At 42.1% G+C, this 24,195-nt stretch overlaps 1 protein-coding gene across 4 annotated transcripts in view; it reads left to right on the forward strand.

Moving 5' to 3' along the window:
• loxl2b (lysyl oxidase-like 2b) overlaps positions 1-23,261 on the forward strand; it is a 62,902-nt gene extending 39,641 nt beyond the window's left edge. For 2 of the 4 annotated variants that reach the window (XM_085180738.1, XM_085180737.1), the window contains exons 7-14: positions 2,223-2,374; positions 2,925-3,092; positions 12,741-12,906; positions 13,183-13,423; positions 14,011-14,126; positions 14,867-15,003; positions 15,121-15,232; positions 15,531-23,260. In XM_085180738.1, the coding sequence (XP_085036864.1) occupies positions 2,223-2,374; positions 2,925-3,092; positions 12,741-12,906; positions 13,183-13,423; positions 14,011-14,126; positions 14,867-15,003; positions 15,121-15,232; positions 15,531-15,601 (1,163 nt within the window). In that variant the 3' untranslated portion in view covers positions 15,602-23,260. Of the gene's footprint in view, positions 1-2,222; positions 2,375-2,924; positions 3,093-12,740; positions 12,907-13,182; positions 13,424-14,010; positions 14,127-14,866; positions 15,004-15,120; positions 15,233-15,530 lie in introns of all 4 variants that reach the window. The other 2 variants (XR_014877266.1, XR_014877265.1) reach the window with 2 other exon arrangements.
• Positions 23,262-24,195: the final 934 nt, after the last annotated feature.

Raw genomic sequence — 24,195 nt, forward strand, 5'->3', positions numbered from 1 at the left:
CATTTCTTCAGAAAAGGCAGGGACATGCTGTACACTGCTGCACATTCCAGTCACGTTAGACGTGGAAAAATTTGAAAGGAAGAGAAAGTAGCTTTTTCCATCAGGGTTTCTCATCACTGCCTTTAATGTTTCATGGAAAATAGAAGTCAGCCCAGATAGTAATTCTACACCATAAGACAAAGGGAAAATTGGAAATAGATATGTTATAGTTATAAAGACATAACATACAAGTCAGACTTGAACAATTAATACTTTGTGTCTGTGGAGCAGACTGAGCTGATCTGCAGGTTAAGTGGCTTTACATTTGTGCTCACAGGGCCTCAGAAATCATCAGGCAATGTGATGTGTAGTTGCTGTTGTGGAACTGTTCTAGTTGTTGAGTTGTTTGATTTATTGATCCTCTTGCATGTATGACCTTCTGTTTCCATGCTTAGCTGACTTAGTCTTTCCTATTTAGCTCCGTGGTCTGCTTCTTTGTATGATTAGTTTGTAAAGGAACCCTGGGCATATGTGGGGTTTTTGCTTTTTTAACTTACTATTAGACTACACTCTCTAAACAAAAGTGATTAAAACAAAAAGATTTGCAGATTTATTTTGGTTTTGGACCAAGAATCTCTGTATATTTAAATTCATGCTTTCCTTAGTTCTGTCCAGTCTGAGCTGCTGAGAAGCAGCAAATTCTTTGCTCTGCAAATTCTTTTAAAGGACTTCTAACACTTTTAGATAGACTGCTGCTCCTGATGGGTTTTAGTGGTTCTAAAGGTTCTAAGGACAAACAGAAACTCTCTAACCCTCAGTGGTTTAAGTCATCATCAGTGAATATCTATTTTTTTGTTTCTTTAAAACGTTGTTCTTCCATGTCTTGCCTATCAGGAGATATTCTAACAGATGCTATTAACTGACTGTTTTTTACAAAAAGCCTTTTTTGCTTTTCTTCAAAACACAGCTTAAGGGTTTGAGCAACACGGCATGTTGTGGAAACTGTTTGGGAGAACATGATTATGTCCATCCATCCATTTTCTTCCTTTTATTGTGTTATGTCACAGTAACAGCAGGCTCACAGGGTCACAGAGAGGTCCAGTGTTTTTTTTTTCAATTCCTCTTCTTGGATCGTGATGTGCTACCACGTTAAATTAGATCTATAATCACCCCCAACGAGTTTTGGGCATGCTCTGGGTCTCCTACTGCAATGCTTCAGCTTTCTCCTTTCTACAGCAAGGAGCAGCAGCTCTCCTCCAGATGTCTAAGCTCTTACACATACGTAAGGCCGAGCCCTGCCACGCTGCATAAGTTTGCAGAAAAACTGGTGCCAATCCATGGAGAGATCACTGGTGCATCTCAGATCCAGCATAGATAGGCAACAGTTCAAACTCTTATACAATCCAATCAATCAAAACTGATCATTATGGATTTCAAAATCGTATTTGTTTTTCATATGTACCTATTTTCAGTAATTAATAGCAGGAAATTAACTCGGCATATCATTCTTTTCTTTCCCTTTTTTTGCCATAATTTTCAACTAACCTATATTTGACGACAGCATAATAAAACTGGAAATTCTGGTTTTAGTGCGCCACCACAATATTTTCAGTAACCCCCATATAGCCACCTCTACGAAATAATTCTAGAGGTGCCCCTGTAACCAGAGATAATGAGGGTTGGGACACAGAACAAGATCCTCAGATATTTAACCTTGCTGAGCTCTGAACCCCGACCCTATCTTTCCATGGCCAATTGTTCCATTGGAGAACAATGGACAATAATTAAACTACAGAACAATTACAAATGTTTAATTCATTCAGTTTACAACAGGTGGATACACCTAGAAGACTGAAAAAAGCAAACAGGAAACATGATGGGTTACTAAGCTTATATTTTAAAATGCAATTTATTACACTATAAACTGCAATAGACTGAAAACCTTCTGCACCGGCTTCTTGATAGATGCTAATTCCTACTTCCAGTTTTTCTGTTTTCTCCTAGTTTCTTGCCTTAATGCTAAACTAATTAACTTTTGACTCTGACCTTATATTTAGCATGTAGGCGCCTCACTCTAGGAAAGAAAACATGTTTTTCTTTGAAACTTTGAATTTTAGATTTTTTTATTACACCAAAATTGTTTTTTAATGATATGTAACAAGACCCAACATACAGATCTGTGTTCCCTCAGTCACCTTCAGTGGGATTCAAACTGAATCTGCTTCTTTGTGTGCATTTTTCAGGTATGGGTCCAGTGCATATGAATGAGGTGGAGTGTTCAGGATTTGAGAAGTCCATAACTGAGTGTTCGTTCAATAAGGAGGCTCTGGGTTGTAGCCATGAGGAGGATGCAGCCGTCAGATGTAATGTCCCAAAAATGGGCTTCCAGGAAAGGGTTGGTTTCCATTTTACTACAGTCAAATGCTGGTTAACACAGCTGCTCTAGGAAATGAGTTCACAGTGCAACACTCAGCAGTTCGTCCAGTAGGCAAGAACTGGAGTTCCTTCTACTGTATAACATAATAACATGAATACTTTAAGTGTTCTTTAGTTTGTGCTAACATGTGTTGCAATGCAATGCTTGACACACTGCAATTTTTACAATATGAAAACGTCATTTCTGAAAGTACGTAGATGTTTACCTGATACAACGCAGAGCTGATTAATCTCATTGTACAGAAATTGCCTCAAATTCAGCCAGGAAGTGTTTACAGGATGAACAGGAGTGAACCCAGGTTAAGTCATGACTTAGACCTCTGAGAGGAACATTACTACATACAAAAGTATGTATGAAGTGTACAAGGTGCAGTAGAGGTGTACCAGTGAAATCTTGATTAAATCTGTATTCATTTTGCATTTAATAGCAACAAGCACTGTAAATGTGTCCCTTCCAAGAGCACTGATGATCATCAACAGTCCCGTGTTGTTTTTTTCCACACCCACAGCTGCGTCTGAGTGGAGGTCGTAACCCGTATGAAGGCCGTGTGGAGGTGCTGGTGGAGAGAAATGGCTCTCTGGTGTGGGGGACGGTGTGCAGCGAGGGCTGGCGAACCATGGAGGCCATGGTTGTCTGTAGACAGCTGGGTCTGGGCTTTGCCAGCAATGCTTTCCAGGTATGAGTCACAGCAGCCAGGGGGTGGGAATCAGTTTGCCTGGGCGTGTGAAAATCTTTAGATGTCTAAAATGTAAACCAACAAATTTTGTGTTCTTATAGCCAGACTGTATGAATCTGAGCACAACCTCTCCACAGTTCTCCGTGGACTCTTCATCTTTAGTTTATAGTTTATAGAAAATGAGCCAATAGACATTTTCCACAAAAAGCTAGTTAAAAGAGACAAAGCTATGCGAGTTTAGTTTGTTGGGCTGATTTCCTCAAAGTGGATGATTTCTTTGAAAGTGCTGCTTAATTTAAAGTCATGAATAGGCGCTGCATTTGTAATTCATTATTGAAAGTCCACCGTTATTCTCTTTAGAACTCTTCCTTTTTTAAACATGTTCAGTTGACCTGCTGTGCAGCAACTCAAAGCCTCTTGGTTATTCTAGTAGTTAATTGGATAGCATAAATCAGGCTGGCACAAATTTAACAGTCTCTGCATTTATGTTAATTAACACCACCAATAAATTCACAGATGCGTTTTACTTTCTTTTGAAATAAAGTGTATATATACCCACATCCAAGGAACAAAGCTAACTCAGCAATAATGTATCGACAGAGCACTGAAAGCAGCTTCCAGCAAATAGCTTGTGCTGCCAGTGGAGCATGGGATACAAAATGTACTACTATGACACAAAGAAGAAACTTTCCACTTGTTTTAGGAGTCTTTCTTTTTCCTTTTTTTTTTTTTTAAGAAGTTTGCTCTCTAGACAGCAGAGAGAACTAGAATACCTACAGCCAAATCATGAGTGTTTGGGCTTCCACATTCCCACAGCGCAGAAAAACTAAAAATTCTGCTTTTCTTTTGGATGGGCTGAATGGTCCAGTACAGAAAAGGAACTGTCAGTTGTTAAATCACTGTTTGCATCAGTTGGCTGTCAGTGAGCTTTGTTTGGTGTATATTATGATCAGAATTAGCTGTCGAGTCTGGAAACTCAGCTGTTAGGGTTATGTGACATAAATTCCTGAGACTTTTTAGTCATGTAGTGTGCAGTAATGAAATTACTTTCATCTACATATATAATATTAAAAAGACTGTAGGTTCATAGTTTTGTACATTCACAGTTCAATTCAATTCAATTTTATTTATATAGCGCCAAATCACAACAGCAGTCACCTCGAGGCGCTTTATATTCTACAGTAGAGCGTACAATAATAGATACAGAGAAAAGCCCAACAATCATATAACCCCTTATGAGCAAGCACTTTGGCGACAGTGGGAAGGAAAAACTTCCTTTTAACAGGAAGAAACCTCCAGCAGAACCAGGCTCAGGGAGGGGCGGGGCCATCTGCTGCGACCGGTTGGGGTGAGAAAAGGAAGACAAGATAAAGACATGCTGTGGAAGAGAGACAGAGATTAATAACAGATATGATTCAATAAAGAGAGGTCTATTAACACATAGTGAGTGAGAAAGGTGACTGGAAAGGAAAAACTCAATGCATCATGGGAATCCCCCGGCAGCCTACATCTATTGCAGCATAACTAAGGGAGGATTCAGGGTCACCTGGTCCAGCCCTCACTATATGCTTTAGCAAAAAGGAAAGTTTTAAACCTAATCTTGAAAGTAGAGATAGTGTCTGTCTCCCGAATCCAAAGTGGAAGCTGGTTCGACAGAAGGAGGGGCCTGAAAACTGAAGGCTCTTCCTCCCATTCTACTTTTAAATACTCTAGGAACAACAAGTAGGCCTGCAGAGCGAGAGCGAAGTGCTCTAATAGGGTGATATGGTACTACAAGGTCATTAAAATAAGATGGGGCCTGATTATTTAAGACCTTGTATGTGAGGAGCAGGATTTTCAACCTGGAAGTAATAAATGCATGAACTAGTTTTTCAGCGTCACTCTGAGACAGGATATTTCTAATTTTAGAGATGTTGTGCAAAAGCAGTCTTACATATTTGTTTAATATGTGCATTGAAGGACATGTCTTGTTCAAAAATGACTCCAAGGTTCCTCACAGCGTTACTGGAGACCAAGGTAATGCCATCCAGAGTAAGAATCTGCTTAGATACCATATTTCTAAGATTTTCAGGGCCGAGTAAAATAACCTCAGTTTTATCTGAATTAAGAAGCAGAAAGTTAGCGGCCATCCAGGTCTTTGTCTTTAAGACATTCCTGCAGTTTAACTTATTGGTGTGTGTTATCTGGCTTCATGGACAGATAGAGCTGCGTGTCATCAGCATAGCAGTAAAAATTTATGCTATGTCTTCTAATGATGCTGCCTAGGGGAAGCATGTATAATGTAAACAGAATTGGTCCTAGCACTGAACCCTGTGGAACTCCATAATTAACCTCAGTGTGTGAAGAGGACTCTCCATTTACATGCACAAATTGGAGTTTATTAGACAGATATGATACAAACCACTGCAGCACAGTACCTGTAATACCTACAGCAGGCTCTAATCGCTCTAATAGGATATTATGGTCAACAGTATCGAACGCTGCACTGAGGTCTAGCAGGACAAGCACAGAGATGAGTCCACTGTCGGAGGCCATAAGAAGATCATTTGTAACCTTCACTAAAGCTGTTTCTGTGCTGTGATGAACTCTGAAACCTGACTGAAACTCTTCAATGAAGCCATTCCTCTGCAGATGATCTGTTAGCTGTTTGACAACTACTCTTTCAAGGATTTTTGATATGAAAGGAAGGTTGGAGATTGGCCTATAATTAGCTAAGACTGCTGGGTCTAGAGATGCTTTTTGAGTAAAGGTTTAACTACAGCCAGCTTGAAGGCCTGTGGTACATAGCCGATTATTAGAGATAAGTTGATCACATTTAAGATTGAAGCATTAATTATTGGCAGGACTTCTTTGAGCAGTTTTGTAGGAATGGGGTCTAAAAGACACGTTGATGGTTTGGAGGAAGTAATTATTGAAGTTAACTCAGAAAGATCAATTGGAGAAAAAGAGTCTAACTTAACATCAATGGTACTAAGAGTAGCTGTAGATAATATTACATCTGTGGGATGATTATTGGTAATTTTTTCTCTAATGATAAAAATTTTATTTGTGAAGAAGTTCATGAAGTCATTACTAGTTAACGTTAAAGGGATGGTTGGCTGAACAGTACTCTGACTTTTTGTCAGCCTGGCTACAGTGCTTAAGAGAAACCTGGGGTTGTTCTTATTTTCTTCAATCAGTGATGAGTAGTAAGATGTTCTGGCTTTGCGGAGGGCTTTCTTATAAAGGAACAAACTATTTCCCCAGGCTAAATGATGATCCTCTAAATTATTGTCACACCATTTCCTCTCCAGCTTACGAGTTATCTGCTTTAGGCTACGTGTTTGAGAATTATACCACAGAGTCAAGTACTTCTGATTTGAGGCCTTAGTTTTCACCGGAGCTACAGTATCCAGAGTCGTACGTAGTGAGGAGGTAAAATTATTAATAAGATAATCGACCTCTGTTGGAGTAGTATTCAGGTAGCTGCTCTGCTCTATGTTGGTACAGAGCATTGAAGATGATAACAGTGGGTGGATTATATTCTTAAACTTAGTTACAGCGCTTTCAGAAAGACATCTACTGTGATAAAGTCTACTCTCCACTGCTGTGTAATCAATTATTGTAAATGTAAATGTTCTCAGGAAATGATCAGACAGGAGAGGGTTTTCAGGAAACACTGTTAAATGTTCAGTTTCAATGCCATGACACATGTTTCATTCTAAATACACATGTGACAAATCAGCTAGCTGATAGCTTCTGCACAAATGTTAAGGCTAACTGTTTACCGGCTTTTACTAGCATGTATCTATCCTTCCAGGGTGGGAGTTATAGGAAGAGTACTCTATATGTAGACAATACAGTGGACAATACAAAATAAGTTTATAAAATTAAAATTTGGGCTATGAGTAGGTTTGAATGTTGTGCAGTTCATTTTAAATTGTAGTTGTATTTTTATGGTTCAACAATCCAAATGACTGTAATTACAAGTAATTTTCACTCCAAGCAGAAGACTGGAACAACACAAATTAATAAATAAATTTGTTTGCTTCCAATCAAAACTTTAAGCTTCATTATCATTTCAACTGTTGTAACAAAATCTTTTTCCAAAAATGGGATGAATATTTCTTGTTTTTTATCTGGTCAACTTCAGGGCTGCACATTGTCTGCTAATTTGAAAATGGAAAATCGTTTTAACAATTTGAGGCTATATGAATAACAAAATTTGCATTTTTTAATTTTAGGTATTTATGCATTTTAAATTTGTAATTTTTTTTTAATTTGACTGTGCAAAAATATTTGACTTAATTTATTTTTTCATTTTGATAAAAAAAAATAGATTAAATATATCAGCTACATACTTCCATGCATGCCACTGTCCTGTGGCTCTGTGTATATACACAGCCTTCCATTTTTTTAATAAACACAGACACCTGTAAGACGTTAGGAGTGAGAGGCCTGGGTGTGAACTGGGGGGCGGCCCAAAACACTGTTTACAGTGCAGCAGGGTAATAGTAGAAGCAGATAAGGAGGCTGAGGGGCTTTGTGCTAACAGCTTTATGAAAGTGTTTGCACAGCCATGAAATGAAGAGCGTATGATTATAAGGTGTTTGCCTTCCAGCAGGAGTGTGAAGGACTCTCAGCTGTAACAGGAATCCATTTACTGTATTACATGCTGTGCAGCTTTTTTCATCATCTGTCAGTGTAACGATACATTAGAGATACGATTAGAGATAAGAGCTCATGAGACAGAGCTTTAACTTTTAAGTTGCGCTTTTTGACAAAAAACAAACAAACGGGCAATAAAACGCTACAATATGGAAAATCATCACAAACTAAACCAAGAGCAAACAATTATTTTGGCTGCAGAAAAAGCCATCACAACACTAAGCCAAATCCATAACTGGCTGAAGACATTGAGGTTAACAGAGACTGACACAAGGGACTGAGGGGAAGTCAACACTATATAGACACAGAAGGGCAGTCAGGGGAAGTGGACACAGCTAGTGAAAACAAGACACAGCAGTGGACACTTTATTCAATGAGACAGGAGGGGAAGTAAAACCAAATGTGAGACACTAAAAATAAGTAAGTACCAAAGTAAAACAGAACTTGAAAAATAATAACTAAATGAGAAACATAAAGACATTACATTTTCTGATGTGTATCAGTCCCCTAGGATTATTTCATTCATAATCAGAACCTGAAAGTCCACAAGCACAAGCAACTAAACCTGCAGTGTTGTTTTCTGTGATAATTGAAGTATAAGCCCTCCCAGGCTAGGGTAAGGGTTTTCTTTTTCAGAATGACTTGGATTAACTAAATTTGATTACTTAAAAGTACATTTTTGCTTTTGAAAACTGTTGGGCAAATGTCACATTTTTTCATTGTTCTGAGTATTGGTCAATTTAGTGGGTGCTGTCAAATAAGTCATTTTTATGCTGCCAAAGAAAAACTACTAGTTGTAGTCAATCATGATCACTAACAAGAGGCCCTGGCCTTATCAAGTTAGAAGAATCTTCAGCACCACCTCATTGTAATCGAATTTGATCCTGTATATATACTTTTTTTTTTTTTTTGGCCCGGCCGGGCACAGCCCGAAGAGGAGACATGGGCCCATCCTCCCGCAGGCCCACCACCCGCAGGAGGCGCCATAGGGGTCGGGTGCATTGTGTGCCGGGTGGCGGCCAGGAGCGGAGGCCCTGGCGGACTGACCCCCGGCTGCCAAGACTGGCAATAGGGACATGGAATGTCACCTCTCTGGTGGGGAAGGAGCCTGAGTTAGTGCGTGAGGTTGAGAGGTACCGGCTAGATATAGTCGGGCTCACCTCTACGCACGGCTTGGGCTCTGGAACCAGTCTCCTGGAGAGGGGCTGGACTCTGTCTCAGTCTGGAGTTGCCCCTGGTGAGAGGCGGCGGGCTGGGGTGGGTATTCTAATATCCCCTCGGCTTGCTGCCGGTACGTTGGGGTTTTTCCCGGTGGACGAGAGGGTTTGTTCCCTGCGCCTTAGGGTCGGGGAACGGGTCCTGACTGTCATCTGCGCTTATGCGCCGAGTGGCAGTTCGGAGTACCCAGCCTTCTTAGAGTCCCTGGGGGGGGTGCTGGAAGGTGCTCCACCTGGAGACTCTGTTGTCCTGCTGGGAGACTTCAATGCTCACGTGGGTAACGACAGCGAGACCTGGAGGGGCGTGATTGGGAGGAACGGCCTCCCTGATCTGAACCCGAGCGGTGCTTTGTTATTGGACTTCTGTGCTAATCACAGTTTGGCCATAACGAACACCTTGTTCGAACATAAGAGTGTCCATAAGTGCACGTGGCACCAGGACGCTCTAGGCCGTAGGTCGATGATCGATTTTGTAATCGTATCACCAGACCTGCGACCATATGTTCTGGACACTCGGGTAAAGAGAGGGGCTGAGCTGTCAACTGATCACCACCTGGTGGTGAGTTGGATCAGGTGGCGGGGGAGGACGCTGCACCTAAACGCGTAGTGAGGGTGTGCTGGGAACGACTAGCAGAGGCCCCAGTCCGCGAGATCTTCAACGCACACCTCCGGCAGAGCTTCAACAGCATTCCGAGGGAGGCGGGGGACATTGAGTCCGAATGGACCATATTCAGCGCCTCCATTGCCGAAGCTGCTGCATTGAGCTGCGGCCGCAAGGTGGTTGGTGCCTGCCGTGGTGGTAATCCCCGAACCAAATGGTGGACACCAGAGGTGAAGGGAGCCATCAGGCTGAAGAAGGAGTCCTATCGGGCTTGGTTAGCCTGTGGGACTCCGGAGGCAGCCGACAGGTATCGACAGGCCAAGCGGAATGCGGCTCGGGCAGTGGCTGAAGCAAAAACTCGGGTGTGGGAGGAGTTCGGAGAGGCCATGGAAAAAGACTTTCGGACTGCCTCGAAGAGGTTCTGGCAAACCGTCAGGCGTCTCAGGAGGGGAAAGCGGTGCTCTACCTGCACTGTGTATAGTGCTGGCGGAGCGCTGCTGACGTCGACTGAGAAAATTGTCAGGCGGTGGAAGGAATACTTCGAGGACCTCCTTAATCCCACTGACACGTCTTCCGAGGAGGAAGCAGAGTCTGGGGATGAGGGGAATGACCCGCCAATTTCCGGGGGCGAGGTCACTGAGGCAGTTAAACAACTCCTTGGTGGCAGAGCCCCTGGTGTTGATGAGGTCCGCCCCGAGTTCCTGAAGGCTCTGGACGTTGTAGGGCTGTCCTGGTTGACACGCCTCTGCAATGTTGCGTGGAGATCAGGGGCAGTACCCGTGGATTGGCAGACCGGGGTGGTGGTCCCCATCTTTAAGAAGGGGGACCGGAGGGTGTGTTCCAACTACAGGGGGATCACACTCCTCAGCCTCCCCGGGAAAGTCTATGCCAGGGTGCTGGAAAGGAGAGTTCGTCCGCTAGTCGAACCTCTGATGCAGGAGGAACAATGCGGTTTTCGTCCTGGTCGCGGAACACTGGACCAGCTCTTCATCCTCTCGAGAATACTTGAGGGTGCATGGGAGTTTGCCCAACCAGTCTACATGTGTTTTGTGGACTTGGAGAAGGCATTCGACCGTGTCCCTCAGGGTGTCCTGTGGGAGGTGTTGCGGGAGTATGGGGTGTCTGGCCCTTTGTTACGGGCCATTCGATCCCTATACAACCGTTGCAAGAGCTTGGTTCGCATTGCCGGCAATAAGTCGGACTCGTTCCCGGTGGGTGATGGGCTCCGCCAGGGCTGCCCTTTGTCACCGGTTCTGTTCATAATTTTTATGGACAGGATTTCTAGGCGCAGCCAAGTGGCGGAGGGCTTTCGCTTTGGTGGCCTCAGGATCTCATCTCTGATCTTTGCGGATGATGTGGTTCTGTTGGCTTCATCGGGTGAGGGCCTCCAGCTCGCACTGGAGCGGTTCGCAGCCGAGTGTGAAGCAGCGGGAATGAGGATCAGCACCTCCAAATCTGAGGCCATGGTTCTCAGCCGGAAAAGGGTGGAGTGCCCACTCTGGGTCGGGGATGAGGTCCTGCCCCAAGTGGAGGAGTTCAAGGATCTCGGGGTCTTGTTCGCGAGTGATGGGAGAAGGGAGCCGGAGATCGACAGACGGATTGGGGCTGCAGCTGCAGTAATGCAGACGCTGCACCGGTCCGTCGTGGTGAAGAGGGAGCTGAGTGTAAAAGCGAAGCTCTCAATTTACCGGTCGATCTACGTCCCTACCCTCACCTATGGCCACGAGCTGTGGGTAGTGACCGAAAGGACGAGATCGCGGATACAAGCGGCGGAAATGAGCTTCCTCCGAAGGGTGGCTGGCATCTCCCTTAGAGATAGGGTGAGAAGTTCGGCCATCCGGGAGGGGCTCAGAGTAGAGCCGCTGCTGCTCCACATCGAAAGGAGCCAGCTGAGGTGGTTTGGGCATCTGACAAGGATGCCCCCTGGGCGCCTCCTGGGTGAGGTGTTCCAGGCATGTCCCACCGGGAGGAGGCCCCGGGGCAGACCCAGGACACGCTGGAGAGATTATATCTCTCGGCTGGCCTGGGAACGCCTTGGTGTTCCCCCGGATGAGCTGGAGGAGGTGGCTGGGGAGAGGGAGGTCTGGGCCTCTTTGCTTAGGCTGCTGCCCCCGCGACCTGGCCCCGGATAAAGCGGATGAAGATGGATGGATGGATGGATATATACTTTTTTTATACACTGTATACAAATGCTCTCTCTCTCTCTCTCTCTCTCTCTCTCTATCTATATATATCTATATATCTATATCTATATCTATCTATATCTATATATATCTCTCTCTCTCTCTCTCTCTCTCTATATATATATATATATATATATATATATATATATATATATATATATATATATATATATATATATATATACTCCAAAATCAACTCAAATGTGTGCGCTGTTTCTTCTTTTTCAGAGTCAGTACAGATGTACACTATAAATCATTCCAACCTGGGAAGGGGAAAAAAAATAATTAAAAGAAGTCATTAAAAGCCCCAAATTATCACGATAATCATGCCCATGAAAACTTCCGCTCCAGGTTACATTTAAGATCTTTAGCCTGCACTTACCCGCTCGAACTCTCTGGTCCTCCCATCGGATGCTTTTACTGGTCCCACGCTCCCACTTAAAATCTAAAGGATACTTTCTCTGCTCCGAGACTCTGGAACAGTCTTCAGTCTTTTATAAAGGCCTCCTTCTCTTTGGAAATCTTCAAATCGAACTTCAAGACCTACCTATTTTCACAGGCTTTCAGATTACTTTGAAATCTGGTCTGTTCTGTCTTAGTTATTGTTTTTTTGTTTTTTTTTTAATATATATGTATGTATGTGTACATGTATGCTTGTATTTACTTATTTGTATATAAGTGTATGGATGTTTATATAGATTTCTTTCATCTTCATTTATTTTATTATCATTGTACGTCTGTTTAACACTTTGGATGACACTTGATGTCTTTTAAACGTTCTATACAAAAAAGCTGACTTGACTTGAAAGCTGACGAGGAGTTAAATGCATTCCTGCTGCAGGGGATTCAGCAGCATTAACATGTCATAGGGACAGCCCACCAAGTTAGGAGGGTTTTTATAAAATACAATGTACTATATACATACATACTATATACTGTACTATATATGGAGAGGTTGTGGTTGCTACACTGTGATCTGTAAACTGTGTTTTTTCCACAGGAGACCTGGTACTGGTCGGGTGAGGTGAGCGCTGATGCTGTGGTGATGAGTGGCGTTCGGTGCTCTGGAACTGAGATGTCTCTGTCCCACTGCCTGCACCATGGAGCCCACCTCAGCTGCCCCAAAGGAGGCGGCCGCTACGCTGCCGGGGTCTCCTGCTCTGAGAGTAAGACAGTGAAATGAGCAGTGTGCTGAAAAGTCATATTATGTTATCTGTGTAAAATTTGCCTCAACAAAGCCTGATCATGAATGAATAAATAAATTGGCCTTTCCACTTTTAAACCTACTTTGACTGGAGCCTTGAAAATCTTTTACTCCTTCAATCTGCACATTCAGTTTTAATTCAACAAATGTAAATAACTTTGACCTAGAGCTGCTAGAACAATTTCTGTATGTCCCTAAAAATGTTTCAGCAGCATGTATTTTTCACTTCTATCTATAGCGGCACCAGACCTGGTGCTGAACCCTCAGGTGGTGGAGCAGACCACCTACATGGAGGATCGGCCCATGTTCATGCTGCAGTGTGCATATGAGGAAAACTGCCTGTCCTCCACATCCAGCGAGGTTCCTGCCAACACCTACCGCCGCCTGCTGCGCTTCTCCTCACAGATACACAACAATGGCCAGTCCGACTTCCGACCCAAAGCTGACAAGCACTCGTGGGTGTGGCATGACTGTCACAGGTCAGTGAAAGTACAAGCACTGTTTTGGAGGTTTGATACTAGATTTTATCAAGTGATCGCATTCTTGATCACTAACCCCGGGCAATCAGAATTTTTTTTTTTTTTTTTGATCAAATTGTTCTTCCAAATCTTGAAAGAACAATTCATTTCAACATCTGTTTTCCCAAAAGGTGCATTTTTGCTTTCTCCAAGATGCAGGGTTAGTGTCAGGAATTACCACCTGTGATGACTAAGACCTCAGAGGGTTCATGCTGATGGCTGTCAGACCTTTTCTCGTTACAAGCACTGGATTTATACACCTACTAAATCCCCTTTAGAAACATAAATTACACCTTCATTAAAAACTACAAGCAAAAAGTCAGTGGACTGTTGGCAGCTTTCAGTATATCAGGACGGTCAGAATCACTGAAAGAAATGACTCTTTCTAAGGGACATGCTGTTTTTACAGGTGCTATTTGGTTGAGATGCTTTTTTAAAAATTTATTTAGTTTTTATTTAAAGAACGCCGGTGCCCTTGAGACTAGGGCTAAAAAGACAAGAAGTGTCTTCTTTTAAAGGCTGAAGTATGTTCCCGTCTTTGTGTGTAGGCATTATCATAGCATGGAGGTGTTCACCATCTATGACCTATTCAGCCTCAATGGAACCAAAGTGGCTGAAGGACACAAAGCAAGTTTCTGCCTGGAGGACTCAGAGTGTGATGAAGGTAAGATCTGAAAAAGGAATTCCGTTATGGGAGGAAATAAATTTTTCACTTTTGAAACATGTGGCAGAAAACAAATTCTTATATGTTCAGTAATGGACTATTAAAGCTCCTTTAAACAATATGTTTACTGAAAAGGGTGACTTAACACTGTCTAAGGTGAAAAGGTTGACTTTTAATTTCAGAATTATTAAGAAGCTCCACAGTTCTCCAAGATGTAAGGAGCTTTTCCAGGGTCTTTCAGTTTTTTGTTTTGTTTTTATGGCTTATAACTATACACTCACTACTCTGGTCAGCTACAGGATTCAGCGTGAATTTTAAAATTGAACCCATATATTTGAGGTTGCCTGATTTAGTTCAATTCAATTAAATAAAACCCAATACACTCTTATTTATATTACGCCAATTCAGATTAACAGTCATCTCGAGACCCTTTACAACTTACAATAGTAGAATGAAACTCCAACAATCTCACAGCCCCCTGCAAGCACGTGGTGACAATGGGGACGAAAAACTCCCTTTTAACAGGAAGAAACCCCTGAGAATATGAAAGAGAAGAGAGCAGAGCAAAACAGGATAAAAGGCAAGGAGAGAAAGCCAGAGTTTAATAATAGATAATGATTAAAGAGGGGTGTAATAGTACACATAGTAATAGTGTGTAAAGACAGAGGGAAACTAGATGAGTTTCAGTTTGTCAATGCCTGATAAGCAATGACAAATATTATTATATTATGTTATTGCAGGTATTGAAAAGAGGTATGAATGTGCCAACTTTGGAGACCAGGGTATTACTGTGGGTTGCTGGGATACCTACAGGCATGACATCGACTGCCAGTGGGTCGACATTACCGATCTGAAACCCGGGGATTACATTTTCCAGGTGATGTTTCTCGCCTTTAGCTCTTTTGCTAGAGAGCCAACAGTTCAGCAAGATTCAGCTGTTCATACAATGGCTTCAAACTGCAGCTATAGCTCATTCGTGCCCTCCCTCTTGCAGATTATAATTAATCCAAACTACGAAGTGCCAGAGTCGGACTACACCAATAACTTCACGAAATGCAGATGTCGATATGATGGCCATCGTGTGTGGATGTACAGCTGCCATAATGGTAAGATGATAAGGCTATATCTGCTCTTTGTCATTTGGTAAAGTGTTTACTGCACTTACTTTTTAACCAACTAACTAAATTTGTTAAACAGTTTCAGATTTTAATGCTAAAATCTTTCATTAATGAGTTGCCCTGCTATTTCACATGAATGCTATTGAGTACCCTGTGAGCTTCTTTTTATTTATTTTTTCAATTTCCTATGCTTGACAATTAGAGTGAGTGATTGTAGTGAGTGAAGTGTAAAACAATGACAAAATGCGTAGGTGGTAACTGTCCGTCTCTGCTGCTGAACTTCTAGGTGGCTCATTAAGCAGTGAAACAGAACAGACATTCCCGGGCCTCCACAGCAACCAGGTGACCCACAGGTAAAGACAGAGCAGAGGAGTGGAGTTAACTGGCCTATGCTTTCAGTAGAAAGACCGGCTGAAGCCAACCAACCACTACACATCTCATCTATGTGGATTCCTCTGACCAGCCGTGCCCTGGTCAAAGCATCTGTTTTTACGCTCGCCTCATCCATGAGGCAGTCGCTTTCTTTGACCCTCTCCCCTCCCGTTTCCCTCCGGCAGACAGAATATTTGATTCCCCCTTCTGTCCGTGCAGCGGCAGCTACTTTAACAACACTTCCAACCTCTCTGGTTAAGAGCAAGAGAACGGTGAAACTCTCTGTATGCCCTGTGACAGAGAGAACTTGTTTTTACAGACCTGCAGGTTAGTGGCAGGTGTATTACACAAGGCGAAGTATCGAGGAATGTCATTACGAGTCTGCCTACTTTGAAATGCAGCTTTTTAAAAGAACCCTGCTGCACTTCTTTTGTGTGTATGTCTGTGTGTGTTTTTCCCAGAAACTCCCCCTGAAGAGTTTGGTTTGTCTGTGCCAGGTCGCCTGAAGATTGACAGGAATCATCAATAGCAAACACAGCAGCCTGTGTGTGGAAATGCAGGCTATTTTTCATTCCATTCATTTTTTTTAGCAGTTTCAGAAATGTTTTTTACATGCTGAAGCCCAGATAAACTAAGCTTCCTATTGCATATGTTATTTAAGCTTCACACCTTCAGTGAGGAATTTTTTTCAAATTAAGCTGTGGCAGAAGCAATTTCTGCAAAGCAAAACAGCCCGTTCATCACCAATTACAAGTGCTAATTGCCTGGTTCGGCTGGAAGACTAATCTACCATGGCTGAAACGTGACGTATTAAAGTGCCTTAAAGTGCCCAAAGCCATTTTAGCTCTGCACACTGCACTGACAAGATTGTGGTCACATTTCATAGAAGAGTAGCACTAAAAGTCTCTGAAGAAGCTGATCATATAAAAGTATGTTGAAAGAAATATAGAAAGGAATATTATCTTTCCTATTTACAGCGAGCAATAATTACTTCTAATAGGGGCTTTTGATTTAGTATGCCTGCCAACATTACCTTATGCTGGGCTAAAGCTGGGCAGACACTGTGTGATTTTTTTTCAGTCGCGCTTTTCAGCTCCTGCTCAAACTGTACGATTGACTCGCAGAGGTTAGAAGTTCGTAGGTCACGATGCAGGGTCTCACACTATACGGCCCGATGCTCTGATGCGACCTGAGTGCTCACACTGTGCGTCCCTAAAAATGAAGGTTAACAGAAAATCTGTCGCTCACTCTCCCTCTCTGTCTTTCACTCACACAGACACGCACACCACCGCCATCAACTTTGCTAAATTGCTAATGAAAAACACTGATCAGGCAGCTGTGATTGAGCAGCAATGTCCATCCAACTATTTTCACGGTTGTTGTGGTCGTGATAATTTTGTGAGGTCACATCGAAAAGGCCTCCATCGCTTGTGTCCAGATCACACGCTGCACTCACGGCTGTGCTACTCCGTCTTTTTCACCAACAGTTATGTGTTTGCGCGTGCGCAGTGTGAGAAGCTGCGGTGACACCCTCACGACGGTCACCAAGCGATTGATGATCGGGAGCTGGTCGTGAGGTGTTAATCGCTTGTCGTTACGCCACGTATACTACACGATGCACGACGCACGATGAAGGCCAAAATCGGGCCGATCGCCAAAACGGTCGCACGACTGAAAAATCGGCTCAAAATGGGTCAAATATTGCAGTGTAAGCCCAGCTCAAAGATCCTCTGATCAGCTTGTTTATGCTGCCCTCTAGTTTTTTACAATTTTCCAGGTTGCTGAAGTGTTGCAAACGTGTACTGCAGTCAGTACACATTTATATTACTATGAGGTGCAGATTTTACAGTAAGATGCTTAACAGACATAAGTTAAAACATAAGAACCCACAAACTGTCGAAAAAAATGTTCTAAAGTGAAACAAACACAGTTAAAAAAAAAAACTCTTTAAAATCTAATCCTTTTAATTATTTTTAATGTGAACCTTCAGTGTTACTATTATTATGTGTCTCAGTCTCACAGGTCTAGAGACCCCCTGGCAACCTCAAGGGGTAAGGAAAAATATGTATTCTTCAACCAGTAGGCAAGTGGTTACTGGAGGTTGCTAGCGGTCACTGAAAGTTATTGGCTGCAAAGAGGAGGCTACAGTAAACCTACTTTTGATTCGGCTGAGATGCCAATTTAGTGCAAACACTGGTGACCTAACCACTCTGCATTAGTGAAACTTCAAAAAGTCCATTGCAGAATCACAGGGAGGCTGTTGGTCAGCAAAGAAGTTCCACCTTACAACTGAAACCAACATGTTTCAACTTCTACTTTTACTTTAAAGGTAAACAGTCTCCATTTCATGTTGGTGTCACGGTTTTCACAGCTTCACTACAACTTATAGAGTAGTTTGTAAATTTTTCCAAACAAGTCGCTGATTTCCATGCTAACTACTGCTGACTGTGACAACCTGCTAGTGAGCAAAGCAATAGCAAGGAAGTTTTCAGTGTAGCACTGTATACTTTTTTTTGCAACCAATTTCACGCTAGCAACATCCAGCAACCATACACCAACTGGCTGTGGAATACACACCTTTTGCTAGCATGTATGGGTGGCAGGGGTCACTGATTGGTCTCTAGGTCTGCATAAATTGGTCTTAAGCATTCAATTTCACAACAACTACCAGCAAATACTTGCAACCATTTGGGGAGTAAATACAAACAGGTGTCTACACCTGTGGGATTGGGGTCTTATGTAACCAGTGAAATCATTTTAACTGCATCACGTTCTAGCTGCATCAGCTAAATCAAATACATACCATTTTCAAGCTATTATGATGATGCACTGACTGAGCAGTGAAGAACTGCTTGTCAAAAATACAGGAAGCTCCCGATTGGTTTAGCTAATAAGCTTTTAATATATAGACCTTTGTTGACGCTTCACATAATAGTTTGCAAATATTTAAGAGACAGGCATTATGTGGTATAAATGTGTCTTGTTTAATCAATCCTGTTAGCAACAGAGATGTGCTAAATGTTGGTTTAAAAGTACAAGTTTCTTTCCAAATTACACTTATAAGTTGTTGTTTCTTTCAGAAAAACATGATATAGTAGAAACACAAATCCATGTCATTGGTCCTGTTATCTTATCAGTGTTCTGTTGTAAGCTAGTGTAAATGGATTGCTTCCTGTCGTTAGCTTGTATCTGCAGGTACCATGCATTCAGATGTTTTCCCTTCAATTCAAAAACTATCAGCTGCAAATTCAAATATCACAATAAAAAGTACTTTAAGACATTTGATTTTATATTCAACTCCAGTGTGGCTTTTAGGCTTCCAGTCAGCGGGACTCTTTTAACATGAGGATCACAGGACTGCTCTACAGTAACATGCTGTCATATTTCCTCCTGCTGCTTTACATGCTGTCTTCATAAGGCAACAGAAGACCTGATCTCCATCCTGTGGCACCACAGATCCTCTAACAACAAATGGAGAATGCATTCCTCCCTGTTTGTCTGTTCCAGATATGTAGTTTTTCTCTTTTATTCTTTTGTACAACAATGTGTGAATCCAGTGTTATTTTTAATGGTGCTATCAAGCTGGTCCTCTGTTTTCTGAGGACACTTTACATGTTGAACAGCCACATACTAATAGTATACTTGAACTGAGCATACACAACCATTTGTTATTGTGTTTTCTTATTAATGACCTTGTTACTCCCTTGCTAATGTAATCCTCTTGGTTTTTAAACTGCTGATATCTGGTGTTTTTAGACCAATGTCTGATTGTGGAATACTCTTCCTGTCACGGTGGGATATCGAGTTTTTAGTCCTGTCTTGCTTTTCAGTTCCAAAGCCAAGTATCAGGAAAGTTTGTGACTTTGAACCACAGACCGGACTGTCTGCTAAAATCAGCTGTCTTTGGCAGCATTCACTCTGCATAAGATGGACTTTTTTCCTGTTCTGTGTCATTTCAGCTCAGACATGATTCACATTTCAGCTTAGATTTTTAGTACATTTGCAATAACTTTATATTTTTTCCTTCATTGTTGTGAGTTGTTGGGTGTAGAGTCAATTAAATTTACAACGCAATAAACTGTAAAAGTGTGTGGATAATTTGTGGACAGACTGCACATTTTGGCTTAAATATTTCCATTTATAAGACGACTCCTGATAAACTCCTGATTTTGTAGGAAGAGACTGTAAACAAAAAAACAAAAGCACAGACAGAAAGACAACAAATTACTGCATTATAGTCGTAGACGGCATAAAAGATCAGTGTAGCCTTTGGGTATGAAAAATTAAACTGCATTCTATCTGAAGGCTCCCAGATGGCAATAGCTGTGGTAGCAAAACCACTTAGAGTAACTTTAGACGTATATGGGAAAACATCTTGATGTATTCTCAATCATCCAGGTAAGTAAATCTCCAAAGGTTGATTCTGTTCATCTGAACGTAGCGTTTTGTGGGAGAAACGTTTCGTCACTCATCCAAGTGACTTCTTCAGTCTCAGCTGACTGCAGATTTCCCCAATCTTATAAACAGTACATTTGCATAATGACTGAAACCAGCCCACTGAAGGAACAACGGGCTGGGAGGTCAGTTCCTTCGTCATGATTATGCAAATTCTCATGACCATTGATCAACGACCACCGACTCTTTATAAGATCGGGGAAACCTGCAGTCAGCTGAGATTGAAGAAGTCACTTGGATGAGTGATGAAATGTTTCTCCCACTGAAAACACTACGTCCAGATGAACAGAATCAACCTTTGGAGATATTTGGGAAAACAACTTTCTGATTTGACCCAGATCTGTTAACTCTTTCTGAGTTTATGGGCTCATTTAAAAACCTTCTTTGTCGCATCTGCTTTTTCTAACCATGATGGCAATGGCAGAAACGTTAGTTCCCAGAATTTAAAAGAGGCCTTCAGAGAGGTAGCTAGGGTAGGTATAGTAAGATTACTTATTGTAAGATAACTTTAGATTAGTTGCTAAAGGGTTAAATAACTAAACATTTATAAGTGTTGTGAAGGTACCTTCAAATTTTTAATTTTCCCAATTTAGCTATAGTTTACAAAGTTTAAAATAAAAATATATAGTTTAGGACTGGACTTAACCCATGTCTGGGGAATCAACCTGTGGGTTTCAAGGAAAAGACAGCACAACCACAAGAGCTTCCTGGTTCTTGGTATTGATTCTCATGAACTCTATTGGAGAGATTAACATGATTTTTCCAAACCTCATTTGATGTTTTGATTATTGCAGTGCAGAGAGCTGCTTGACATATACTAAACTGCTACTTTATGAGCTCTACTTCTTTAACTGTGTGCTATTGCAAATATATAATCAGCCAATAAAATGGCAGCAATTTATGCATAACATGATCAAGAAAACCTGCTGAAGTTCAAACCAAGCGACAGAATGAGAAACAAAGGCACACTGAACGGAGCATTGTTGTTTGTTCCACTCTCAGCCAAAAATGAAAAAAGTGAGGCAGCAATTTACACTGGCTCACCAAAATTGGACGGCAGAAGATTGAAAATATGTTTCCTGCTCCGATGAGCCTTCTATTTCTGCTGCAACACTGAGATGGCAGGGTCCAAATCTGGTGTAAACAGCATGGATACATCCTGCCTTGTATCAGTGGTCCAGCTAGTAGAGGTGTAATGGTTGGAGGATATTTTCTGGGCATCCTTTGTGTGTTCTTAACGGAACACTTATGGGAGAAGTGTTGTTGCCTACCAATTTCAATAGTAGGCTGGCATGAGTAGAGTCAAAATGTTTGTTGGCAAGCTACTTAAAGCCACATTGTCCTTGATGCACCATCATTACTGTGTTTAACAGATATTAGGATATGAGGCTGGGTTGAGATATGGTGACTGTGAAGGTCAATTCGATTCAAATTAATTTTATTTATATAGCACCAAACAACAGGCGATAGAAAGACTGTTTTATATTGTAACATAAAGATCCTACAATAACAGAGAAAATAAAACCAACAGCAATCAGATGACCCCCTTTAAGCAAGCTCTTGGTGATTGTGAAGGAAAAACTCTTTTCCAATGAAGAAATCTGCTGCAGAACTAAGGAGGGGCTTACTTAGGGGCAGCTATTTGTTGCCACAGGTTGGAGATGAGGGGAGGGAGAAAGTCATAACATATGATTCATGTTAATTCACAGTCACCAACTCATTCAGTGAGTCCTTGTGTCCTGTGGATAGGGACAGAATACTTGTTTAAGGACTGCTATCATGATTGAAAAGTTTAATTACAGGATAAAGGTAATCAGTCAGAGTGCATTTATATCAGAAACCATGCAAAATAACCCTGTAGCACTGAAGACTCACTGGATCCCTTTAGTGTAGGGGTCAATTTAAATACTTCAGCAGGCACTGTTTAACCAAAGCCTGTGCAGTAGTGCAACACTGACCTCATGTGGAGTAAAGCCCACATTACAGCATTTATCTGCAGAAGTAGGTAGAAATGATTTACAGTCAGTGTCTGTGTCCAGGTGTGTTTTTCTCTGGTGAAGGAGTACTGGCAGGAAGCCTAGGACAGAGCCCTGCCCATATGAGATACCTACAGGTCATTTTCTGTGTCCACTTCTGCTAACCAACACTTTTTAATGTTTCTGCACTGTGGGAAGAAGTAGCCACAATGACACTGAGCCAAAGCTTGTTTCAATAAATCAAATCAGGATGGTGCATCGACGTACCAAACAATCCTGTTTCCCCATCTGCCACAGACAGATCTTAGTCCATCACCCACAGGCAGAAAGGGGGTGGATATGTTTACAGTAAAGCCCAATTATGAAGTTTCTGCCAGAAAACATCCAATAAACCACAAACCCAATGAATTACATCTGTCATAGGCACAGTTATTTAAAAGCAAGGCAGTATAAGCTGCCCCAAATCTTTATGCAGTCTTAATATTTGGATGTCTTTCTCTGTTGTAGGACATTAGCTATAGATCCTAGAGTGAAGCCAGACATTTCTCTGTTCGGGTAGTCTACAAAGTGACATCCCTTGTATAAACTAGTATTCATTTGGGTATTTACGCAACAACAAACAACCTCCATCCGTTCTCTTCCACTTATACAATTCAGGGTCGCCAGAGCCTATCCCAGCTGTCTTTAGGGCAAGAGGCAGGGTACACCCTGGACAGGTCACCGGTCTGTCGCTAACACATAGATACAGACAGCCAGTCACACATATGGTTAATTTAGAATCATCACTTAACCTAACACTACAAACTGCATGTCTTTGGATTGTGGGAGGAGGCCAGAGTACCCAGAGAGAACCCATGCAAACTCCACACATGGCCTGGCCTGATGGTGGAACTGAACGCAGGACCTTGCTATGAGGCAACAGCACTAACTACTACACCACTCTGCTGCCCACAACAAACAACCTGCAATGAAAAAGTCTCCCATTGACACAGAGGTGTTTGGGTGGGACTGGCAGCAATGCAAAAACCTCTGCAGATGACAAGTTACACAACCAAAACCTTAGTTTAAAGAGTGTGCTCAGTGCAGTGCTTCACTGGTAATCAAGCCTTTTTATTACTGCAGTGCCACAGACCTGTCAGAGCAATATTCACACAATAGCATGGCTAGGACTTCCTTCATGAGAAGCAAAAGCTTCCTGCTATAACACCACACACTGCCTTTACACGCAATATGAATGTGAGTAACATCACATTATTAATCCATATGGTTTAGTGTGATGTCAGCCTACCCTGTGCAGCTATAACAGCTTCAACTCTTCTGGGACGGCTTTTCACAAGGTAGGAGTAGGTAGTAGGAGTGTGTTTGTGGACATGTTTTGACATTTGTGAGCTCAGACACTGATATTGAGAAGGTCTGGCTAGTAGTCTCTGCCCTAATTCATCCCAAAGGTGTTCTGTGAGGTTGAGGTCAGGACTCTGTGTAGGCCAGTCAAGTTCTTCCACACCAAACTCACTCATCTTTGGACCTTGCTTTGTACACTGGTCTGTAGTCATGTTGGAACAGTGAGGGGCCATTTCCAAACAGTTCCCACAAAGTTGGGAACATGAAATTCTCCAAAATGTTTTTGGATGCTGTAACGTTAAGAGTTCCTTTCACTGGAACTAAGGCCCTGAGCCTAACTCAAGCCAAGACCATAATCCTCCCTCCACCATTCTTTACAATTGTCACAAGTACTGGCCTTCTGGTAACAAACCTAGAGTCTGTGAAGGTTCTCATTCAAACATAGACTCATTCAAATTGTCAGACTCCAGAGAACACATCTCAGTGCTCTAGAGTCCAGTGGTGGCATTGTTTAAACCACTGCATGCAACACTTTGCTTGGTGATGTGTAGGGATGGGTATTGATAAGATTTTCACGATTCCGATTCCATTTTCGATTCTGTTTAACGATTCGATTCTTTATCGATTCTCTTATCGATTCTTTTTAAAAAAGGAGAACACTAAGGTCTAATAGCTTAGAACTTTGTTTTATATCTCCTCTTTGAACAAGATAGAAATTTAGGAGTAACATGGCCTTACAAACACAACAGTGAGATCTTAAGAGATCCACAGCCTACGGCTCTTCAATGGGGTGTCACAGGGTCCCCA

Source organism: Neolamprologus multifasciatus, chromosome 12, assembly GCF_963576455.1.
Source record: "Neolamprologus multifasciatus chromosome 12, fNeoMul1.2, whole genome shotgun sequence".
Classification (NCBI taxonomy): domain Eukaryota; kingdom Metazoa; phylum Chordata; class Actinopteri; order Cichliformes; family Cichlidae; genus Neolamprologus; species Neolamprologus multifasciatus.